The following is a 20,646-nucleotide window of genomic DNA, read 5'->3' as shown; positions in this document are numbered from 1 at the left end:
TATGTGAGTGCTCATTGATCGAAAAAATACTGCGCAGTTTTAGCTTACTTCGTCTTCGTCTTACTAGGTTAAGTTACTGTGTCTTCATCTTGATCCGCGTGAATGACAAACTCCAAACCACATCTTCGTTATTCATTAAAAGAGAACTAGAACTAAAACTAATGTATAATATAAGCGTTATTGTTGTAAAAGTTAAAAAAATCTAAGGAAATATTACTGCCTATTAGTTCTACGGAACTCCTGGTGGAATAAACGTGTAGCACGAGTATTTCAGGATGGAACATGTAGACCAATCCTTGATGTTAACAGAGGGCAGTCGATTGTAGAGTTGATCAGTCTCTGAACTAATTTTAAGTCTCTCTGTTTCCTTCAGGAGACGAGAGTTCTTAAATGTAATGCTGGGCAGAGGTCAGTATAGTGGACCTCCAGATTATTGTACAGCATAATTTGCGCCGAGCACTTTCTATCCGCTGTATATGTCAGCTGAAATTGGGACTTCATACTGAAGCAGCATATTCTAGATGTGATCTGTTTCAAGTTCGGCATTGATGTAAAGAAAGTCATATTGTTGCATTCCTTTTTTCCTCCATCTGGTGGCACGGCAAGCAATCGCAATCTCAATCATAGCACGATTGATCCCGTTTTAATATTTATAGGGATTAGATTATTATTATATATTAGACACACTTACCTCGTTTTCTCTCCACAAAATCTAGGCATATTTTGAGAAAATACTGCCTTAAAAATGCTGCAGACAAACTTATTGACAATCTGTCAACGGCCATGTTGAATGTCCATTTTTTTTCATGGTGGCTTCATAAGTGGCTCTTTCATGGGCATAGAGAGAGTCTGTATATCTTTAGTAGCGCTTTTAGCGACTCCATGTCCAATAGAACGCCTTAATCTCGTTTGGAGTTTTATCAACATTTTTTTCCCAAAATGTTCGAAAACTCCCACTCCTTCAGAAATAGAGTCAAGAGCATTAAACAAAAAAGATGTGATTTTGTTTCAACTTTAAAACAGTACTATGGTAAATAAAAGAACATCTAAGGGCTAAGATAAAAAACTCAGAAATAAGTTATAGCGATTTTCCTTTGGCTGATTTTCTTCACAATATTTTTCTTTCAACTGCCTGAATCCTCTTTACCCTTACTGGGACACTCAGTACACATGGACCGGGTAACTTATTACTGCGTGATCTTTAATATCTCTGTAAGTTTATCGTATCCATAAATTTTATATACAACATAGTTACCATAATACATACATACCCTTGAATGCATTTAACTTTATTATTTAAAATAGAACATCCGGGATCCTTTTCCATTTTTGAACTTTTATATGATATTGGGTACCTTGATTCTATTAAAAATTTTGAAAGATGTTATATTATTTTTGACTGATGGTAGCCGCCTATATGTTGGGATTCATTTATCAACGAATGGTGCGATGCATAATTTAATTTCACATTCTTATATCCATTTTCAAATGTTTTGTTCTGCTACAAATCAATCGTGTGTTTTCCACTCCGTAGCTGTATATTCTGTGCCTGTATATATAAGAGAGGAATTATTATATTGTATTGACAATGTCTTTACTAATTGAAATCCAAACCAACATCTGTAAGGTAGTTCCGTCAAGACATCTTGCTTTTCTAAAACAATTTTTTAACGAATTGTATGGATTCTTGGCAGAAATGGGTCTAGCCATTAGTACAAAAAATTCGACTTGATTTTGATTATTTTCAAGAATAAGTTGTCTTTCTAAGTTTCATTTGAGTCATGAGTGTCTAATAAAAGAGTTACTTAAAAATACATTAGCTGACGTGACTGTCAGAATTGACAAACGTCAAAATTCAAGCCGTGCGGCAATATCTCCGAAAACATCCGATTGCTCCTAAACCCCTGCGGTAATATCCCGGAAATATCCGAAGTGTCTCGGATCGGTGATAAACGAAACTGATGTGGTAAAATGACACTTTCCGCGCGCTAGATCGGTGTATAATTAGGTATTTTACAGAACGGATTGGAAAAAAATTGTTATTTATCAATTGAAGACTGACACTGACAAAAGGCGTGACTACCGTTAGAAAAGAAGTTTGAAAATACCCTAAAAATTATCTTTCACAATCGGTTAAATTCGTTAAGCCAATGTGAAATCTTAAGGATGTCTGAAATCTGGTGTACTAATTTTTCCACCTTGCAGCTTAACGAGTCGATTAAAAAAAAAAAGAACCACGAGTAATGGTAAAAGGGCGAACGAAAGAAGAAGAAACACACGGGTAAGAGAAAATCCCCGGGTGAGAGCTTAGCGAAAGCCTACATCGGCTCTATCTAATATCGGTTAACTGCTCATAAATTTAAGTTCTGTTTGCTGCGGGAGCGTCCGTGTGGTCGAGCCAGATAAATTGAAATTAGCCCCTGCGGTCGCTCGTCATACCATTGGCCAATCATTAATCAAAACGAGCCACTTGATCCGCTTTCGCCGAACGATCATCAGATTATTTTGATTAGATTCTCCGGCAGAGTGATACGCTGCGATGCCCAAAGTTGCGTGCGAAATATTCGCGGATTCGAAGCTGCTTCCGATAGGTTATTAGCTGAGTTCCCGACAACATATTTATACTCACTCAGTAGTTTAGGAACTTTTTTGATTTCTGATTACAATAGGCAGTAAAGAGTAACAAACTAGAAAACGGTTAGAAGTGTAGATAGATTTTCTTATTGCGAATTAAATCGTCTAGAACTTATAGGGGGCGAGTGAAAGTATGTGAAGCAAAACATAACAGATAAATCACAATGAACACCTCTAAGCTACTGTTTGGTCAAGCCACTGAGTAAGTGACACCAGCGAACTGGCGAAAAGTAGTCTAGAATATCAATAAAGAAGAAGAAAAAATGTGGAATCTTGACTACTCGATTCCAACGAATAAAAAGTAACTTGAATTTCAAAAATAAATTATATCAATTGGATCATCAAAACTTGTAAAAAATGTTTAATAAATATTTCTTGTGATGCATGGTATGCAATGTATAATGTATATTTATATTTTTGTCTACCATCCAAAATCCATTAGTAGTATATAAGGTAAAATATATTAAATATTATATCTACGAAGTCCTAAATTTTGTTGATGGTTGTATTGGCTCTATTCTCAACTGCTTTTGAGTTATTGACAATTGGAACTTTTGTTTTGGTGAATTTTCCCTTCTTTAAACGTCTAGATTAGATTAGATTAGATTAATAGTTGGGAGAGCCAGCAGTCAGCCTGTCCGTCACTGCGACCCAGAGGATCTATTGTGACTCTCTCCATAGCTATAGGGCTTTATCCAGGTTCGTTTCTCTAACCAGACTCCACAACTTCGATAATGGCTCCCTCGTATAGCTCTCTGCCTCTGGTTTGGTATCGCCCAGCAGATAGAAACGCACTCTCGCTAGGCCTTCGCAGTGGCACAGTGCGTGTGCGACTGTTTCCTCCTCTTGCTGACAGAATTTACATTCTGTGTTTTCTTCCACTTCCATCAGGCTTAGATGCCTCTTACAACACACGATAGCTTGTCAAACTAAAATATTGGAATGTGGTTCTAAGTAGCTATATGTTTAGATTTTATAAGCATTCAAATTAATCAAAATAGACTAAAATATCGCTACCACAACAACAGACTACCACAGTTCATTTTGATATAGCGGAATATATTTGAAATAAGCAAGGGAAAAATATGTCATAATTTGAAAGGGAAATAGTAGCTAAAATCAAAAATAACAAACGGAACCCCCGTCACTGCTTATCTTACTCAATGAAAAAAACAACAAAGTGGGAAAATTTTCATTAAATAGAAACGCTCGTTTTCTATTAAACTATCGAACGTTTACTTTCTGTGTTATTAATATTAAATTTGATCCTTAACAATTGCTAGTTATGGCAGTCCCCCAGATGACGAAGGTTATTATGATTTTTTTTAATGCAATTTCCATATAACGATTTTTTCGTATAAAGTTCAATAAAAAATAAGAATACCTAATAACCAATTTTTATATTGTTAAAATAAAATTATTTTCCCTTTACAAATTTCCTACCGCCTTTGGAACACCACTTGTCGCGGTGGTGAATCGATAACAGTAAACCCTTAAGTTTACCCAAACCCAGGTGGTACTATCTGCACTATGAAAAAAGGAAGAATTTTGCAATGAAAGTATTCATTCGGTCACTCTGTAGCCCCTTTGCATAATGAATGAGGTTTCATTACTCTATATCTTTCTCAAATATACCATAGCAGGCGAATATATCGCGAAATGAAACCTTTAAATCTTTGTTTGAATCTCGAAATAATTAAATTGTCAGATTACGAGCTGTAGAATAGTCCTTAATCGTCAATTGGAGGCACAAAAATGTTCTCGCAACATTTAAAATAATAAATGGTTATTGCAATTACAATTGCAATTGCCATTGAGTTTAGGAAGATATCAAGTTAACGTGAGGAAAACACTTCCTGACAAACAGGAGGTCTGATTTCTCTTATGATAAAAATTATTCAATCTCCAATCATTTCTAACGAAATTTAATTTCTTGATTTTTTTCATATTAAAAAAAAACCTCTTCCCGCATGGTAATAGCAATTGTGTTAATATGACTTAAGTAATTTTCTATCTGTTTTATTAAAATACTTCAAAAAATCGAAGTACGAACAGGAAGTAATTTTTAATAAAAATCCTTTATTATTTATATTGTAGTTAGGACGTTATGCTATTTCATTAAAACGGGGAAAGTAAAAAGAATAGTCTAAGAAGTTGGTAACTAAAAATTAGATATTTTGTTTTAGACAGATATTTTATTTATTACAAAAAAAAGTTCTCGATTAATCAGTGCAGTGGCAAAATAAACATAACATAAACAAAATAAAATATATTGATTCACAGTAAGTGGCACGCCACTGATTTTCATAAAAAAAATGACATTTGCATTCATTCATGAGCAGATTTGATCTTTCATTAATTTTTTTTTAGTCCATTGTATGGTTTTCACTTAAAAATAAAACTAACTTCTCTGCATGTTTTCATATTAACGGTCGCCATGTAGAGAACGAGTTTTAATTTTTTTATGCGAAAACCGTAAGTCGGATTGAAAAAAAATGAAGAAATTAAATTTGTTTAAAAATGAATGGAGATTGTAAGAATAACTTTTATTTTAAAAGAAATCAGTGGCGTACTATCAATGCCTGCCAAAATATACACGTGAAATTCCTGACGCTTAATTCAACACATTCAATTAGAAAACGCCCTGTATACAGTATTTTATTAAATGATATTGTTCTATTGAAATAAAAGGCTATTATCAAGATCAATTAAGGCCACACTTAAATTTTAACTGGCTGTATCCTAGTTACTACACAAATATAATTTATAAAAGTTTGTATGAATAAAGTTGTGTTTTACTTCTTTTAAATATATATATATATATATATATATATATATATATATATATATATATATATATATATATATATATATATATATATATATATATATATATATATATATATATATATATATTCTCACGTATTGATTCACGGATGGAAAAATGTGATGACACTATATTCCGGGATATCATCCGTTCGCTCGTTGAATTCCGACTGGAATCCTGCATCCGACTGGAATCCTGCAAATCCTGCATCCGACTGGAATCCTGCAGACGTTTCGCCAAAATCTCTGAGTGTTCGAAGTGTTTTCGGAGCGCGAGCTTTGAAGATGCCAAGTGAGATTTTGGCGAAACGTCTGCAGGAGTCCAGTCGGATGCAGGATTTGCAGGATTCCAGTCGGATGCAGGATTTGCAGGATTCCAGTCGGATGCAGGATTCCAGTCGGAGTTCAACGAGCGAACGGATGATATCCCGGAATATAGTGTCATCACATTTTTCCATCCGTGAATCAATACGTGAGAATATATATATATATATATATATATATATATATATATATATATATATATATATATATATATATATATATATATATATATATATATATATATATATATACATAAACACTTCGAACACTGGGAGGTTATCGGCGGTGCGTGCGGTATTTATACTCTACGCCGGAGATGGTAACGGTGCTGCTTGTGCGTGGGGGGAGGTGGCTCCGCCCCCTGAATTGTCGCGTTGTTAATTTCGCCCGATCGTAGTTGCGATGTCCCCGTTGGCTGCTGCGCATCGCTCTGCTGTTTGATTATCGTTCTCCACGTGTTGGATAAATGCAGAGCGTCGTCTCTCGTATTGAGGTGTCCGAACTTTTCTATTTCGATGGCCTCTCGTATAATCCTAGTCCTAAAATCAGGAATATTAGCTATTTGTTTGCAAGTGCCGAAATCAATTTTATGGCCTGTCTGATGTTGGTGCTGAAACAAAGCAGATGTTGTTTGTTTGTTTCTTATGGCTAAACGATGTTCCTCGAGCCTGGCTGAAATCCTTTTTCAATTCAAAACTCCAAAATTCCAAATTGATATTCGTCTCGTGTAGATTGAAATTAATACCAGAAAAAATGGGCCTATGTCGCTGCACAATACTTTAAAAAAAACCGTACAACAATCAGCTTTTGACTCCATTTGGTTCCCAGAGCGGTGTGACGGCGACATAACGCACAATATAAATAAATAAATATAAATTTCATGGTATTTTTGAAATTATTTCGGTCAATTGACACAAAAAAATTTGACCGATCGCTAACAGCTAACTTAAACGCAGCGCGCATGAAAACAAAGAAAGGAACGGGGATAACATTTTCTGGGTTTGGTTAAACATTTTCTTTAAGAGAAAACCAGTTGATTCGGTACAAGCGACTAAAGCATATCGAGCTAAAATCCATCTGCATGGCAACTCTCCGAAGTAGACCCCAGACATGTGCCACTATCAAGCAAACGTTATCTGCTAGAGAAAAATCCCTTCCATTTAGCAGAAGACAAATGGAGTAATGAAGCGTAAACAATAACAAGATCAAAAAAACCATCTAGCACGTGTTCGTTCGATCCCGTTGCTCATTAATAATTACAGCCGCGGCCTTGCAACCCCTTAAGTGAACGTCACGCCAGGGAATATGCATCGCGCGTTATCTCGTCGCGAACCAACGCCAAGTGTTGATGATATCGCGTTTCGCGTTATATTTAAATGGCTCCCGAACGCTCCTGAATCTCGAATTAGGAAAGCAGGAATCTTAAAGACGACATTCTTATACTCCCCAGCGCCGTGTCTCTTTGCGATTGTTTTAAATGGAGACACGCGCGTACAGGAGGGTATGTTCGGAATTTAAATCGCCCGATTTGACAAAAATATGCGGAAAAGCGGGAAAGGGTTGCTCACATCCGTACTTGCCTCGGCAGCGGTTGTGCAGTATATATATAAAAGTTATTAAAAGGTTTTCAGAATATTGTTAAGAAAAATATTACAAAAATTAAAATTGAAAGGATTCACTACGCTTAGAGGCAGAATGCTTCGCTGGATCGTTTAAAATTTTATTTTATATTAATGCATCAAATAGAGAGATGAGTTTTGGTTAGTATGGTGCACGCCACGTTTACATGTATAACACTGTTATCTCCATTTACATCAGTGGCGTTCGTAACGACAAGCCTATATACCTAGCGAGAAATACTGTACGGGGCTGGTTAGTTAGATGCTTGAAAAGTGTCTCTTAGTGGGTAGTTAAAAAAGGCCTGAAGACCTCAATGCATGTTTCGAACACTTATAACATTATAAACGACCTTTAGAAAGGTAGTTTACTGCTTAGTTAATTGTTTGAATATGTTTTGATGCTCTTTTGAGGAGGAGAACAAAGTTGTTTCCTTCCTTTCCTAATCTAGTTGGCATTTTTTAATTGCTGTTAATTGCTGGCGATTTGGATTTGTGGTTGTAAAGTCATTTTTTATCCATAAATTGACTACAGCAATCAACTATTTAAATCCTTGTCATCTCCAAGGTCATTTAAAGCAACTGAAGCCTGGTTCACAAATTACCACATCATTCCTAACAATTTTCCAAAAACCTGAAACATTCAGAGAAAAAAATGTCCATTTAGAGGACGTATGAAAGTTGTGTTACTTAAAAAATAAAGTAGTAATATTAAAATCATATCGAGGGAGGATTATAATATAAAATAAATAAAATTTTCTTCACAACACTCGGTAACTGTAAATATTGTCCCACCTATCAAAATAAGTTTATAATTATGCAAACGGGACCCGACAAATCTTTTACGGTCAGATCAGATCAGTTTGCTTGTTGGTGATTCTCCGATTTGTCATTAAACCTATTATTAATGCTTTTTACAAAACTTCTGGATTCCTCCTGCGTTAATTTTTTGCCGATTACTTTCTGACATAAATAGTTCAGATAATCCCCACCCCAGTTCTCAAATTCAAACGTAAGCTTAATGTAATTGCATATTATCACAAGGGTTAATTTTACGAATCTAAAAGGTGGGTGATAAAGTTCTAGTTATAGTGAATGGCGTACTAGTCTTTTTCTGGAAAAAAAACATATTTATTTCAATAATACACAATGGGGCATACGAAAAAAAATGAACAATTAATATGTTTATACCTAATCTACTTTTAAAACGTTGAATTAAATTTAAATTCACAAAATTCATTTCAATCAATTGCAGAACATTTCTTCAAATGAAACTCCAGCATGGTAACTTTTATTTCAGAAGTGGTAGGAAACTTGAATAAACTTGTGTGAATTTCTTTCATAGAATTCTAAACTCAACTAATATATAAAAAAGCTACTAAAAAAGTTCATCAAATTTACTAACTTACAACTTACTCCTTTTTTTCGTGAACGGGGTAAGAAAGGCCACTCGAACATTCTTTGACGCCAGTCTAACGTTTATCCTGGCAGTATGAACTCAGGACCAACAAAACTTTTTATGCAATGATGTTTCTTATGTGAAATTTAACAACATTTTAACAATAAAAAAACAATAATTAGCTGTATGTTATTCAACTGCATAAATAATATACTAATAAATGCTTTACCTTCACACGAGCAAATAGCCATAGACCGCAAACCTCACTAATTTTATTTCCATAGTCAATATTCTTCAAATTCTTAAAAGCAAACATATTTCCCGTTAAATTTTTGTAAAAACACGAGAAACCGGACAGCCAAAAGAAAAACTGGAGGGAAACATTAAGTGGTCGTTTTTAACAAAAAGTGATTTACGGCAAGTGTCCCTGAGCAGGACACCTTGATTGATCGATTGTTCAAAGGTCACATGTGCTGATAATTGCCTAGAAAACTCTAGAGAGTTTCTTCGCTCGAAAGTTGAGAAACATTTCCCGCTATGAAATAGGGTTATTCGAGAAGGTGGAACGTTTTTCCGCGACGATAAATTCGAATTTATTTCCAACTGATAGATGTTACACAACTCTCTTGGTTTTTGGTCAGTAAAATTGCATGAAATCTAACTTCTGTGCAAAAACTTCATTGGATTCAGCTTCGCCCGAATTACGAACAGTTTTTTGGTAAAAAGACAAGAAGACCTTAATTCAACTTCAAATACACTGAATAATGCGTTTTTAAAAGAAATCTACCAACCAATAACAACTATATAGTGGATATTTTCATAAATCTTTTTTTTTAATTCATAATTTTACAAAAAATATATGAATTGCTCAGTCTTTTTGGTACAAATATCACAGAAAACTGCGACTTAACTGTTGACGTGAATACACCTTTTTGAATGGAATATCAATGTTGTTTTTTAATTCGTGCTATAACTAATATGATGCTTTCATTTATTATAAGGATATCCTGTCTCTCATATTTAGCGATATATTCATATTTTTATTTCTTTAGAGAAGACAGATTCTTTTTCATTGAACAATAAACTCAGCTTTAAAGCATTTTCAAATTTGTTTTAATTGAACCCGAGCGCCCTTTTCAATACGGAATATGTACTGGGTCAACATATATTTTGAAGGATATTGTCATTGAATGTTATGAGAAATATAATTGCATTTCTGAGAACTAAACATTGAATCACAGTAGGCATAGTTGTTATTGTTTGTCTTTCGTTTAATTGGCGCTTTTAAAAATCATAAATATTTAAATTGTCCCAAAACAACCTAAGATAAATAATATGAAACGCTTTGCTTGCTAAAAGGTTCGCTTGATAAATCACTTTCGACATATACAAATCTCACTGTAATTAACTGCGATACAATAAAGACTGTCATACGGCGCACAAGTGATCTAAATCCAAGGTATTTAGTTTAAACGTGAATGGTAATCTGAAAAATCGATACCCTACCCCGAAAGAAATTAGAAGAACGTTCAAGATCGCTAACATCGAAGGTTTGCCGACAGTCACTCGCGGCTAACTATTTGCAAGAAGATTCGTTGTGTACGAACCAGTTCCACTTTTAATTGCTATGGTTTTTCGCAAACATATACAGATTGCGGTAAGATACTGGTAATAAAATTAAATTTAAAAGTGTTAAGGTCCTTACGTCGGAAATTTATTTTATGGTCCATAATTACACGCTAAATAACTAGCTGTTGCTGTGCATTGAAACATTGGAATCGTTTATGAAATATTAACCTACAGCCTCAATATCTTCAATATCATTTCTTCAGATCATATCTTCCAATTCATTATACACTTGCTTTATTCGACGTTGCCGACTATCAATATTTGAGATTATGTGCAACATTAAATTATTTAAGTCCTAAATCATGAATAGAATTAGGAACTCACTTAAAGCTGACCTTGAAGGGAAAGTCCTAAATAATGAATAACATTAGGAACTCACTCAAAGCTGACTTTGAAGTGACTTTGTGCTGAAATACACTACCATGATGATCAAAAATAGTTTTAAATTTATTTTGTGATTCTTTCCTCACATGATAAATGGTAGCCTAATACATTTTCTAGTGGAGAAAACCCACTAATATAATTTTCATTAATTTACGATGTTACGTTTTAGGTGCTTATAGTTGTCATCGACATTGTCACGACGGGTAGCTTCATTAAAAATAAGGTTAGTAGGGTTGTTAGATTAAGATTGGTATAAATAATGTAGTATAGTTTATGCAATTCTAATTGAATAACACTGCGTTATTTACCAATTATCAATTCATTAAATAATCGTATATTATGACACGAGCTTCAATTGTTCATTGGCACCAGCGAAGCGAACACTAAAACGAATGACTGAAGAAGTTTATCACATACTTTTTCTGCTACCCATTATCTTTTAAGTATATTTTTGCAAATTAGCACGCATAGGGAATAATTCGGCCAAATTTTGATATCTTCTCTTTATCACTTCCTTAATTTTTTTTTTCAAAATTTAGTAGTAAGTAACTTTTCGATGTTGTACATTTGCACTAATTTGAAACTTTTAACATTTTCTATTAGTAAAATCTGCGTTTGCTTATTGCTTTGCAAGTAAATACAATTTCAATTCTACAGATTATTTTCTGAGATATCAGAAGACCTATTTTTTTTCTTTTGGGTTTAGAATATTAATTTTTTGAATTGTGCTTAGATAAGAAATTGCTTTTCACATGTTAATAAATGGTGAGATTTCGTTTCAGAAACAGTCATTGAGTAGAAAACATAAAACTAGCACCCAAAAATGTAAAATTTTTGAACAAAAACAGGTTTCATCACCCCCATTCAATGTGTGTGACCTGGTTGAAGCATGTCAAAATTCACTATCTGGCTTTCTACCCTGTAAATAGGTGTTATACAAATGGTAAACAAATTGCTTACTCGTTTTGAATGCCCATGCAGTAGTTTAGGTTTTAATTATAAATACCTATACTTAAACACCACGGTTATAAAGCTATTTATCTCAGAACTCTTACCAGTTCGGTTATGTTGTGGAAGCAGAAACTACCCTCAGTCAACATATGGAAGAAAGAGAAGGCGACTTCACCAGAGGCTCGTACAGTCTGTTACAGCCCGATGGTCAAATAAGGGTTGTTCGGTACCAGGTTAATGGACGCCAGGGCTTTAAGGCTTTAGTGGAGTACAGACCGCTGAGAACTGGTAACTATGTTGTTTACGGCAAAACAATCAAATTTCTCAAAAACTTGTATTTATTCTTACTTTTATTAAGATGTCATATATGTCACATTTCCTACTCGAGTAGAAGCCCACCATTGCATTTTTTAATGCGGCCGAAGGAGGAAAATCTAAATTTGGGAGAGTGTGTTCAAAAAATGGTTGGACCTTGTGCTCTTTCTATTTGTTTACATTATTGACCGTTTCGAAATATAATTGTTTAAATGTCATGTATTCCAAAAACGAGCAAATGCTAGCGTGCACAAATGAACAATCTTTTTCGCGTTGATTTGGTTTTAGATCAAAATTTTGGATATGGTAAGCATAAGTGTCCGACAATTGAGTCACTCATAAAGGTAATCTAATAAGAAAATTAGCAATTTTAGAATAGTACGTAAACCAACGAAAAAAAAACAAACTTAATGATCTCATCCTTCTTTTTAAGGCACCGTGGTGAGCCATTTGAGATTTCCGAAAGATTTCCGGTATCCAGTCGTATTCATACATCCGGTCAACGTTATTGATACAGATTTTTTTAACCATGTAATTAAAAAGCATTAACAAATTGTTAAAATAAATTTATATATCTGAATTGGATTTAGTTTTTTGTTGACATGTTAACATGACGGTAATGAACACAACTAACCCGAGTTCGCCAGAATTCAATTAATTACATTGATTAACATAGATACATAGTTGGGAAGGAAAACGTCAAACCATAGTGAACACAGTAAAAAGGGGCAAGAAAAATGGCAAAATAAGTGGGAGTAATCAAGTTAACTAACTAAAAAGTTAATAAAAAAATTGGCATCTATATAAGAACAAAATTAAGCAACTTTTGGCTTAGACAAAAGATTAAACTTTCCAAATTTTATTGAGTACATTTCTACAGGGTGACCAGATAAGGAACCAGAGTGCTGTATCTCGCAAACTAAACTAAACTATTCGCTGTAAAGGCGTCGATTATAAAATGTTATTATTCTAGTGGCCTAAAAAAGATCGAGAAAAATATTCTTAATCTTTTAAGAATAGAGCAATTTGCATTCGTATTTGGCCAGCTCGTACAATTATTTCTAAATTTTAAAATACTGTTAACAAAGTAAAATCGTTTTTGGAAATAAATATGAACTATAACTTCACTTTTTAATGAACCATTATTGTTAATTTATTAATTTATGTCGTTCTGTCGATGATATAAAGGTCAGTTTAGAAATACTAAGAATTACACAACACTGTCATAATAATAATATTCTTTCTGTAGTAGAGACTATAGAATCTTATTGATATTTTAAGTTAGCTGGAATTTGTAAGTTAATGTTACGTCGACGAACGTGTTATTTTTATCACCATACGTTGTCCTTCAAACTAGCCACCAACCGTATCAACGAATCTTTAGCAGGACCGTATGGTATTAGTATTAATAAACAATCCTTAAATGATTTTCAATACGATTCGTATAAGCCGCACATATGTTCACTTGCAATGCAGAAAGTAGTATAAACTACAGCGGATCCGATGCGCTTTCGACACCGCAATACGGAGGGGGTCAATATTTACTACCACTTTTTCAACGCAAGAGAATAAGGGATCGCTAATCCCACTAAAGCCCGAGGTATTTATTCATCTCATTCACTGCGCTGGGATTACTTTTAATAAGGGGTGGCATAAAAATCATTCCATGCCACTGGTGGCGCAAGTCTGTTTTGTATCTCATGGTTCAACAATTGTGTAAAAAAGACATTAACTGCAAAATTTCTTCGAAAATATTGTTTACTATGTCATTGTCAAAATTAAATAACTTTTATTCAAAACATGTGACCGTTGGTTGTGTAAAGAAGGTTGATTGATTGAGTGAAAATCTCTCTTAAATGGTAAAATAAAAGCTAGGTAACTCATTCTTTATTTCTTTTAAATAATAATATGTATTTTTGTTGCAAAGAGAACAACAGTATAACAACAAAAAATAAAAATATTAAACAATAAAAAATGCATTGCATGCATATTGACCTTTCAAATTTTTAGATTAAAAGATTGTATAAAGTATGTTAGACATATACTAGATGATGTTTCGAGAATGAAAAAACTTTTAAAATAAATGGATGAAAAATTAAACATTATAACCTTTAATTTTTCAATGTCCGTAGCTCACAGTTTTCGCTATCTTATTCACTGTACAAATTGCGGCATCAATATTTAAATTTCATTAACTTTTCGAGCAGCGGACCAACACCGCTCGAGTGGCTTTTTTTGCACCGTTCAAGATTTTTAAAAAATCAAGTCTATAATTAATTTCAGTTAAAAAATAGAATTTTTAATATAACCTTCAATTTCTTTGTACTTATTGCTTTAGCTCTCTAATCTGAAGATTTTTTAAATTTTGTAAACTGCGATGAAATTTAGTTATTATTCTTAATAATTCTTCTTCATTTTCGTTGTTATTTGAAAGCATAGAATTAGAAAAATATAACTTTTATGAGCATTATAAACTATATTTCTATGGTTATAACTCGCATCTTTGTTACAAGTTTGATAAAGCACGCCTATGGTTAATGGTGAATTGTTCTTACGCCTTATGCTAGTGCAGTCCTTTTCGACCATATGTTAGGTTTGCCCACGAACATTCGAACAGATGGGCCCATAGGCCAAAAAGTCATTAGATGATATTGTCCCGGTATCGACAAGTGCCTAAGCCCAGAATTATTTTATCATGAAATTTAAATTGAAGTACGGCTGGTTTTCCGGCGAATAAGTTTCTCATGAACAGTTGCGGTTTGTATTTTTATTATAAACAACAATCTTCATTCTCTTCAATAATGGAATATTTATTAGGCGATTAAAATTTGAATACAATCATTTTTCAAAATTATGAAATTCTATGACTATTTACTGCGAAAACTATGTAAGTATAGAGACAAGCATTAAAATTTCTATAATACTTGATATTGTACAGCGTCTTGTTTAAAAAATATATACTTTTTTAACACTTAGGTTTTAGCGAAAATTGTTGATTACTCGATAACCCCTAAATATGGGTTATTAGTTTTATAAATATATTACTATAGAAAAATGGACCAGTTGTGAGTTTGATATGTTGGTTGCATTATATTAGCACGTATGTCATGTACTTCGGTACTTCTAGAAGGAAACCAGTAATATATCCCTAAGTCAAAATTAACGTATTTGGTCTGTTCATAGATATAAGAAAGTGACCAACTGCTTTTGAATGGGATTATCCAAGGGTGGCCATTAACATACAATGCAACAAAATTATTACCTAAAGTTTCTGAATTTAAATTCAGGTAAAATTGTGGTTCGTAATAGAAAATAATTTTATACCTACCTGTGTTTAATATACTTTGGTTTGGTATACTACTTAATTTAAGTTTATTAGTAATCATTCTTATTTCGTGTGTAATACAACATGTGTTGAATCGTGTGCGAATTATGCAAAATATGTGCGAGTTTAGTGTATCTCAGGAGATGCTCTCGCCCAAAAGTCGAAAACACTATTCTATTGAGATAAAGGAAGTTATAAACAATATTTATTTGACTCTCATTGAACGTGGTGCCAGTAAGCAAGCATCTTTAGAAGAAACGGCCACATTGACGAAAGTTCCAACATTAACTGTATGGAAAATTGTGAATAATCCTATTTCAGCGAGGAAAAAAAGAAGCTATGCCGATATAAGATATCTTAATTAGGAGGCTTGAAAAAGATGAAACCGGTGTAATGTGGCAGAACTACCTTATGGAACCCATGGGTTTTAGATTTAAAATAATTGACAAAAGGCAAATTTTAATTGAATCTTTTAGAATTCGGAAATGGCGACTGTAATATCTAGAAAAAATTAGGATTTACAGAGAACAACAAAGGTCAATTATTTACTTGGATGAAACCTGGTTCGACACTTTTGATACCCTAGAAAACGGTTGGGTTGACTCAACTGATAAGTTGAAACGAGCTATCAAAAAGAGATAATGAAAATAATAACTATTTTGCATGCTGGCTCTAAAGATGGTTGGATTCCAAATGGACGTTCTCTGTCTGCGAAAAATATTAAAGATTCTTCTCTGGATCACCATGCAGACACCACCGCTGATTTATTTGAAAGTTGGTTTAAAAACAAACTAGTTCCAAACATTCCTCCTAATAATGTGATTGTAATGGACAATGCAAGTTATCATAGTAAACAGTTTTACTAAATCCGTTTCCTCATGTGACACAAAAGCAACAATCCAAAATTACATGTATAATAACGACATTTATTTTCACTAAGATTATACCAAAAAGCAATTAATTGAGGTTCTACAAAGCTTGAACCTACAAAAGGAACACGTCTGTATATTTAATCCCATTGAACATGTTTGGCACCAACTGAAATCTGCCATTCGTCGTAACAATGTTTTTTCCCGTGTTAACTCCAATGTCCTCAAACTTATAGAAACCGACGTTTTTAACATCCTTCCACAATTAGACCAGGCGATGATAGCGATAGTGATACTGATATATTATGTGAATAATTTAAAGTAATTTAAGTATGTAATAAAAATTATTTGTAATTTTATTTTAGATTTAAACATTAATACATACATAAATAAATAAATATTGTTTAGTATCTTTCCTAACAAAACCCCAAATAATTACATTCCAAGCAAAGTACGGACCTGTTCGGTCATATTTCATTTTTACAGCTTGGGCGGGTCTTTCCTTAATTCGTATCAGTTAGTCACTTTCTTATATCTATGAACAGACTTTACCTATACCGAAGTACTATGTATTACAATGAAATGTTAAAATCTTTTGAACTATGGCTAAGTTGCAGGATCCCGTTTGCTAAATGGAACGTAATAAATAAAAATCAATAAGTGCATCTGTCAGAACTCCAGGTCCATAACTCCGATTGTTACAATATTCACGGTTTCCCTTCAAATGCAATTGACAAGGTATTTGCCCCTCGATGTGGAGTGGCTACTTGACATCCAGTCCAGTGATTGACCTGTTTCAATTTTCAGAAACTATAACGACTAAGCTTAAAAATTAAGTTATTTTAACCTACTATTGCAATTATGATTCCTTTAGCTACAACTGTTGATAATCATACTTTTGAACGTAAATAACCTTCGCTTCTTTGTGAGCTCGTTTATTCAATGTAAGTAAGCTATTTAATAAATTGAATTTGATGGTGATTTGGTGCAAAAAGAGACAAATGTTGATGGGGCAAGTCTATTTTCACTTATAAAAAAATCAAGCTAAATTTACACATATTGTTTTTATGTGGGTACCTACGATTTTAATATGAATATTATATTTCAAATATTTTAGGATACCAAGCATTTTCAAATACTTCTGTTCAAGGAACAACAACAATAATAGTAATAATTCTCTATAATTCTCTATATTTCTCTATATAGACATAATAAGTGGATCTACAGTGTTTTTAGCACGTTATCAGCTTCCCAAGTTCTTTCTTCTATTTCAATGGCATGATATTTTGGAAGTGATGTTATGTCTTGTTACAAACCCTTTCAATTGCGCCCATACCGATTCTATTGGATTTAATTCACAGTAATACGGCAGAAGGCGCAGTACCGTTCTATATCGTTTAGAAACGATTTCCTCGACAACAAATTTGCAATCTCCAGTATTTCCCTTGTCCGCATATTTTTCTGAAATTGCTTCTAATTTAATTTTTTCCCAACAAATTCAAAAACACCATTTTCAAAAACAAACTTTGCTTACAACTTCCGGAAAGTAACTATAATTCTAATTTTATACATTAAGCCACATATAGGACAAATACCTGTTTGTCTACCTAACACGCTCGGGACCCTTGGCAATCATCATAGGTATAATACTAGGAATATGGAATACGGCTAAGACCACTAAGTCTTACAGTTCAATAATGATTTATAACTCTCTCAGTTCAGCCAGCCAGACGTAAATACATGAGTTTCATGTTCAGCTGACGTAGAAGTCCACTTATAAACTATATAGGCACCAGATATGTAGTATGTATAAAACAGAATAACAATAAATTATATAAAATTAATATATTTATAAATAGTAAACATGTCATAATAAAGTCGGTTGTTTATTTTTACATATAACTCATTTTATTTAATACGATTGATTTCTCTTACTGCTAGTAGTATAAAGTGACATACACATATACAGATGCTTAAAATTATAATTTTTCACACATACAAATGGACACTTTGTGGTGGTGTAATAATTTTCTACACTTTTTAACTGCGACAGAAACAGACCTAATCTATTGATTGATTGATTGATTATTTATTGATTTATTCTGACTTACTGTAATTATGGCAAGTATAGGTATACTGTCCAAGCAATAGTTAATGAATCAACCTTAACTAACCGACGAAGCGAACAAAATATCATCGACCTTCAAGTTTCAATTCCTGGCACTAAAAGCGCTTCAGATTCGAACGAATAAAAGTGATAGGGTCCCAGCACAACGCCATTATTCATAATATTTAATGGCAAAATAATAATAAAATTAATTTTCAATTAGCCGCAACGAATATGTATACGCGCATCTATGTACATGTACGAATATTGCGGGCCACATTATGTTCTAACGAACTCCAATCTGTCGATATTTCAACGGCGCGCCCGCCAGACACTTATTCTATTCATATTTTAACGGGCCGAAACATTGAAAACCGTATTGGATGACCGTATTTTACGGCTCCGCCCCCCCACCAGGACTCTATTGGCCCGTTCGTTATACCCTAAAATTCGCGTTCATCCCCTATAGGAAGGCCGCCAGTGAATGTGCCGCGAAATACGCTCTTCCACTTTCCCCCTTCTTTGCTTTTCTTCGAATATGTCGCGCTCTTTGTCTGCCCGAAGGTGGGATAAACTGGCTTCCAGCTGCTTCCGAGGGGTAGGTCGGGCGAGCGGGCGAACGCCCGACAATATTTCGAAGCTGCCCGCGTTTCACATTAGTCGCGTTTACAGTCACCATCAGAGAGCAATACGGAATCCGGAATAAGTTGGTGTGAGTGTTTTATTTTATGAAAAAGTGGGCCATGAATGTGCAGAGCCGGAACAAAGGCGACTCGAAACGAGACAAGGATACTCAGATCAGTTCGGTCAAGAGGCCATTCGATGTTGCGTTTCTGATGTTGCCTGATGAAAAAGTGAACAACGATGCCAGTAAAGTGGCCAAGAGTGAGAAGACCGCCGCTGTTTACTACGAAGATGACGAAGACGAAGAAATCGACATCGAGAATTCGACGTGTGAGTACAAAAACGTCTCCCAAAAGCTGTATACTCAGAAGCAGCAAATTTTCGACGACCCAGCCCTTATCAAAAGCAAAAAGGTAGATCCTCTACGCGGCAAGTTGTCATCGTACGATCAGAAAAGCGCTTTCACGAAAGTGAACCTTCCCAAAGAGGCGAGCTTGTCGCCCAATCTTTCCCTAAGTCCAGACGTTAACTACCAGCACTCTTTGAGTCCGTCACCCCCAATTATTAACCGAACATATCCCAACTTTGCGTCCAACATCCTCCCGCCTGGTCAAATATTCAAGACATCATATCAGATGCCGGAAAATATTCCGGCACACTCGGGAGTATTAGAGTCTCACTTCCTCGGGAAATCTACCGAATTCTTTCAACCGAACTTTCATAAACTGAGATCAGTCATGTACCGGCCGGAGTTACCTTACGGATATCAATTCCCAAACCAGGAAATTCTTAACGTTGTGTCTCCCACTGAGGTAAAGTTCCCCAACGAGATGAGGAGCCCGACGTCTGCTATGCTGACTTCTCTGCTGCCGCCTTCGTTGGCGGCTCTGTCGGTGCCAGCTCAAAATGTCTGCGCCAAATGTAACATAACTTTTAGAATGACGTCAGATCTGGTGTACCACATGCGATCTCACCACAAAAATGAAGCCGGTGACCCGAACAAGCGAAGGAGGGAGGAGAAGCTTAAATGCCCGGTTTGTGCGGAGTCATTTAGGGAAAGGCATCATCTGACGCGGCATATGACTGCGCATCAGGATAAGGATGAAGACGACAAAGGTGTCATCAAAAATTGCGCCTAAACATTGTTACCGCGATGTCCTGAAATGTTATTATTTTTATGGGGTAATGTTTTGTTGTTTGTAAATATGTACATCTGTATTATATGAATTTTATTTGTTATATCGCTTCAGTTGTTATGTGCAATATAATGTACCGTAGAGACGGGGTTGTTCCGACCACTATGTAAATCATATACATGTGCAAGTATGCGCCGACTATTTTTTGATTTATTGCTTGGACCTCTTGGATGGTTATGGTACGCCTTAACTGTATCTTTTGTTCAGAACACTTTACAATTCAGTACAACATTAAGGTTGTTTATACGAGACATAAGGTATATTAGAGGCTAGTTGCTCATCAGATATGTACCGAAGGTTTACATTTTTGGCCACAAGTTTTTCATTGAAATCATTAAAAAAATGCATAAGATATCAAAGAATTTACGTTTTGTAGTTTGAAAAGAGATGTAGAAATCAGGAAATTTTATAACTTAATATACGGAGGGGTAAATAAGATAGTAGCGC

General features: G+C 34.4%; 2 protein-coding genes across 2 annotated transcripts; both read left to right on the top strand.

Moving 5' to 3' along the window:
* Positions 1-10,334: 10,334 nt before the first annotated feature.
* Positions 10,335-12,615, top strand: LOC132697406 (larval cuticle protein A2B-like; the record flags this gene model as incomplete). The annotated part of the gene is made up of 4 exons (XM_060662897.1): positions 10,335-10,456; positions 10,982-11,035; positions 11,859-12,051; positions 12,512-12,615. Coding segments are annotated over exons 1-4 (381 nt in total), but the record flags the coding sequence as incomplete, so codon positions are not given.
* A 6,507-nt stretch (positions 12,616-19,122) lies between these two features.
* LOC132697131 (uncharacterized) lies at positions 19,123-20,327 on the top strand. Its single transcript, XM_060662424.1, has one exon. It carries the CDS (start codon positions 19,123-19,125, stop codon positions 20,140-20,142), a length of 1,020 nt encoding a protein of 339 aa, XP_060518407.1. The 3' UTR covers positions 20,143-20,327.
* The last annotated feature ends 319 nt before the right edge of the window (positions 20,328-20,646 follow it).

Source organism: Cylas formicarius, unplaced genomic scaffold (genome assembly GCF_029955315.1).
Source record: "Cylas formicarius isolate icCylForm1 unplaced genomic scaffold, icCylForm1.1 PGA_scaffold_1__22_contigs__length_36826433, whole genome shotgun sequence".
In the NCBI taxonomy this organism is placed as follows: domain Eukaryota; kingdom Metazoa; phylum Arthropoda; class Insecta; order Coleoptera; family Brentidae; genus Cylas; species Cylas formicarius.
The sequence above is the reverse complement of the archived record's forward strand: the minus strand, read 5'-3'. Positions and strand labels throughout refer to the sequence as shown.

What these genes read in the sequence shown, in the direction of transcription:
- LOC132697131 (XM_060662424.1), top strand. Translation starts at nt 19,123, where the DNA reads ATGAATGTGCAGAGCCGGAACAAAGGCGACTCGAAACGAGACAAGGAT.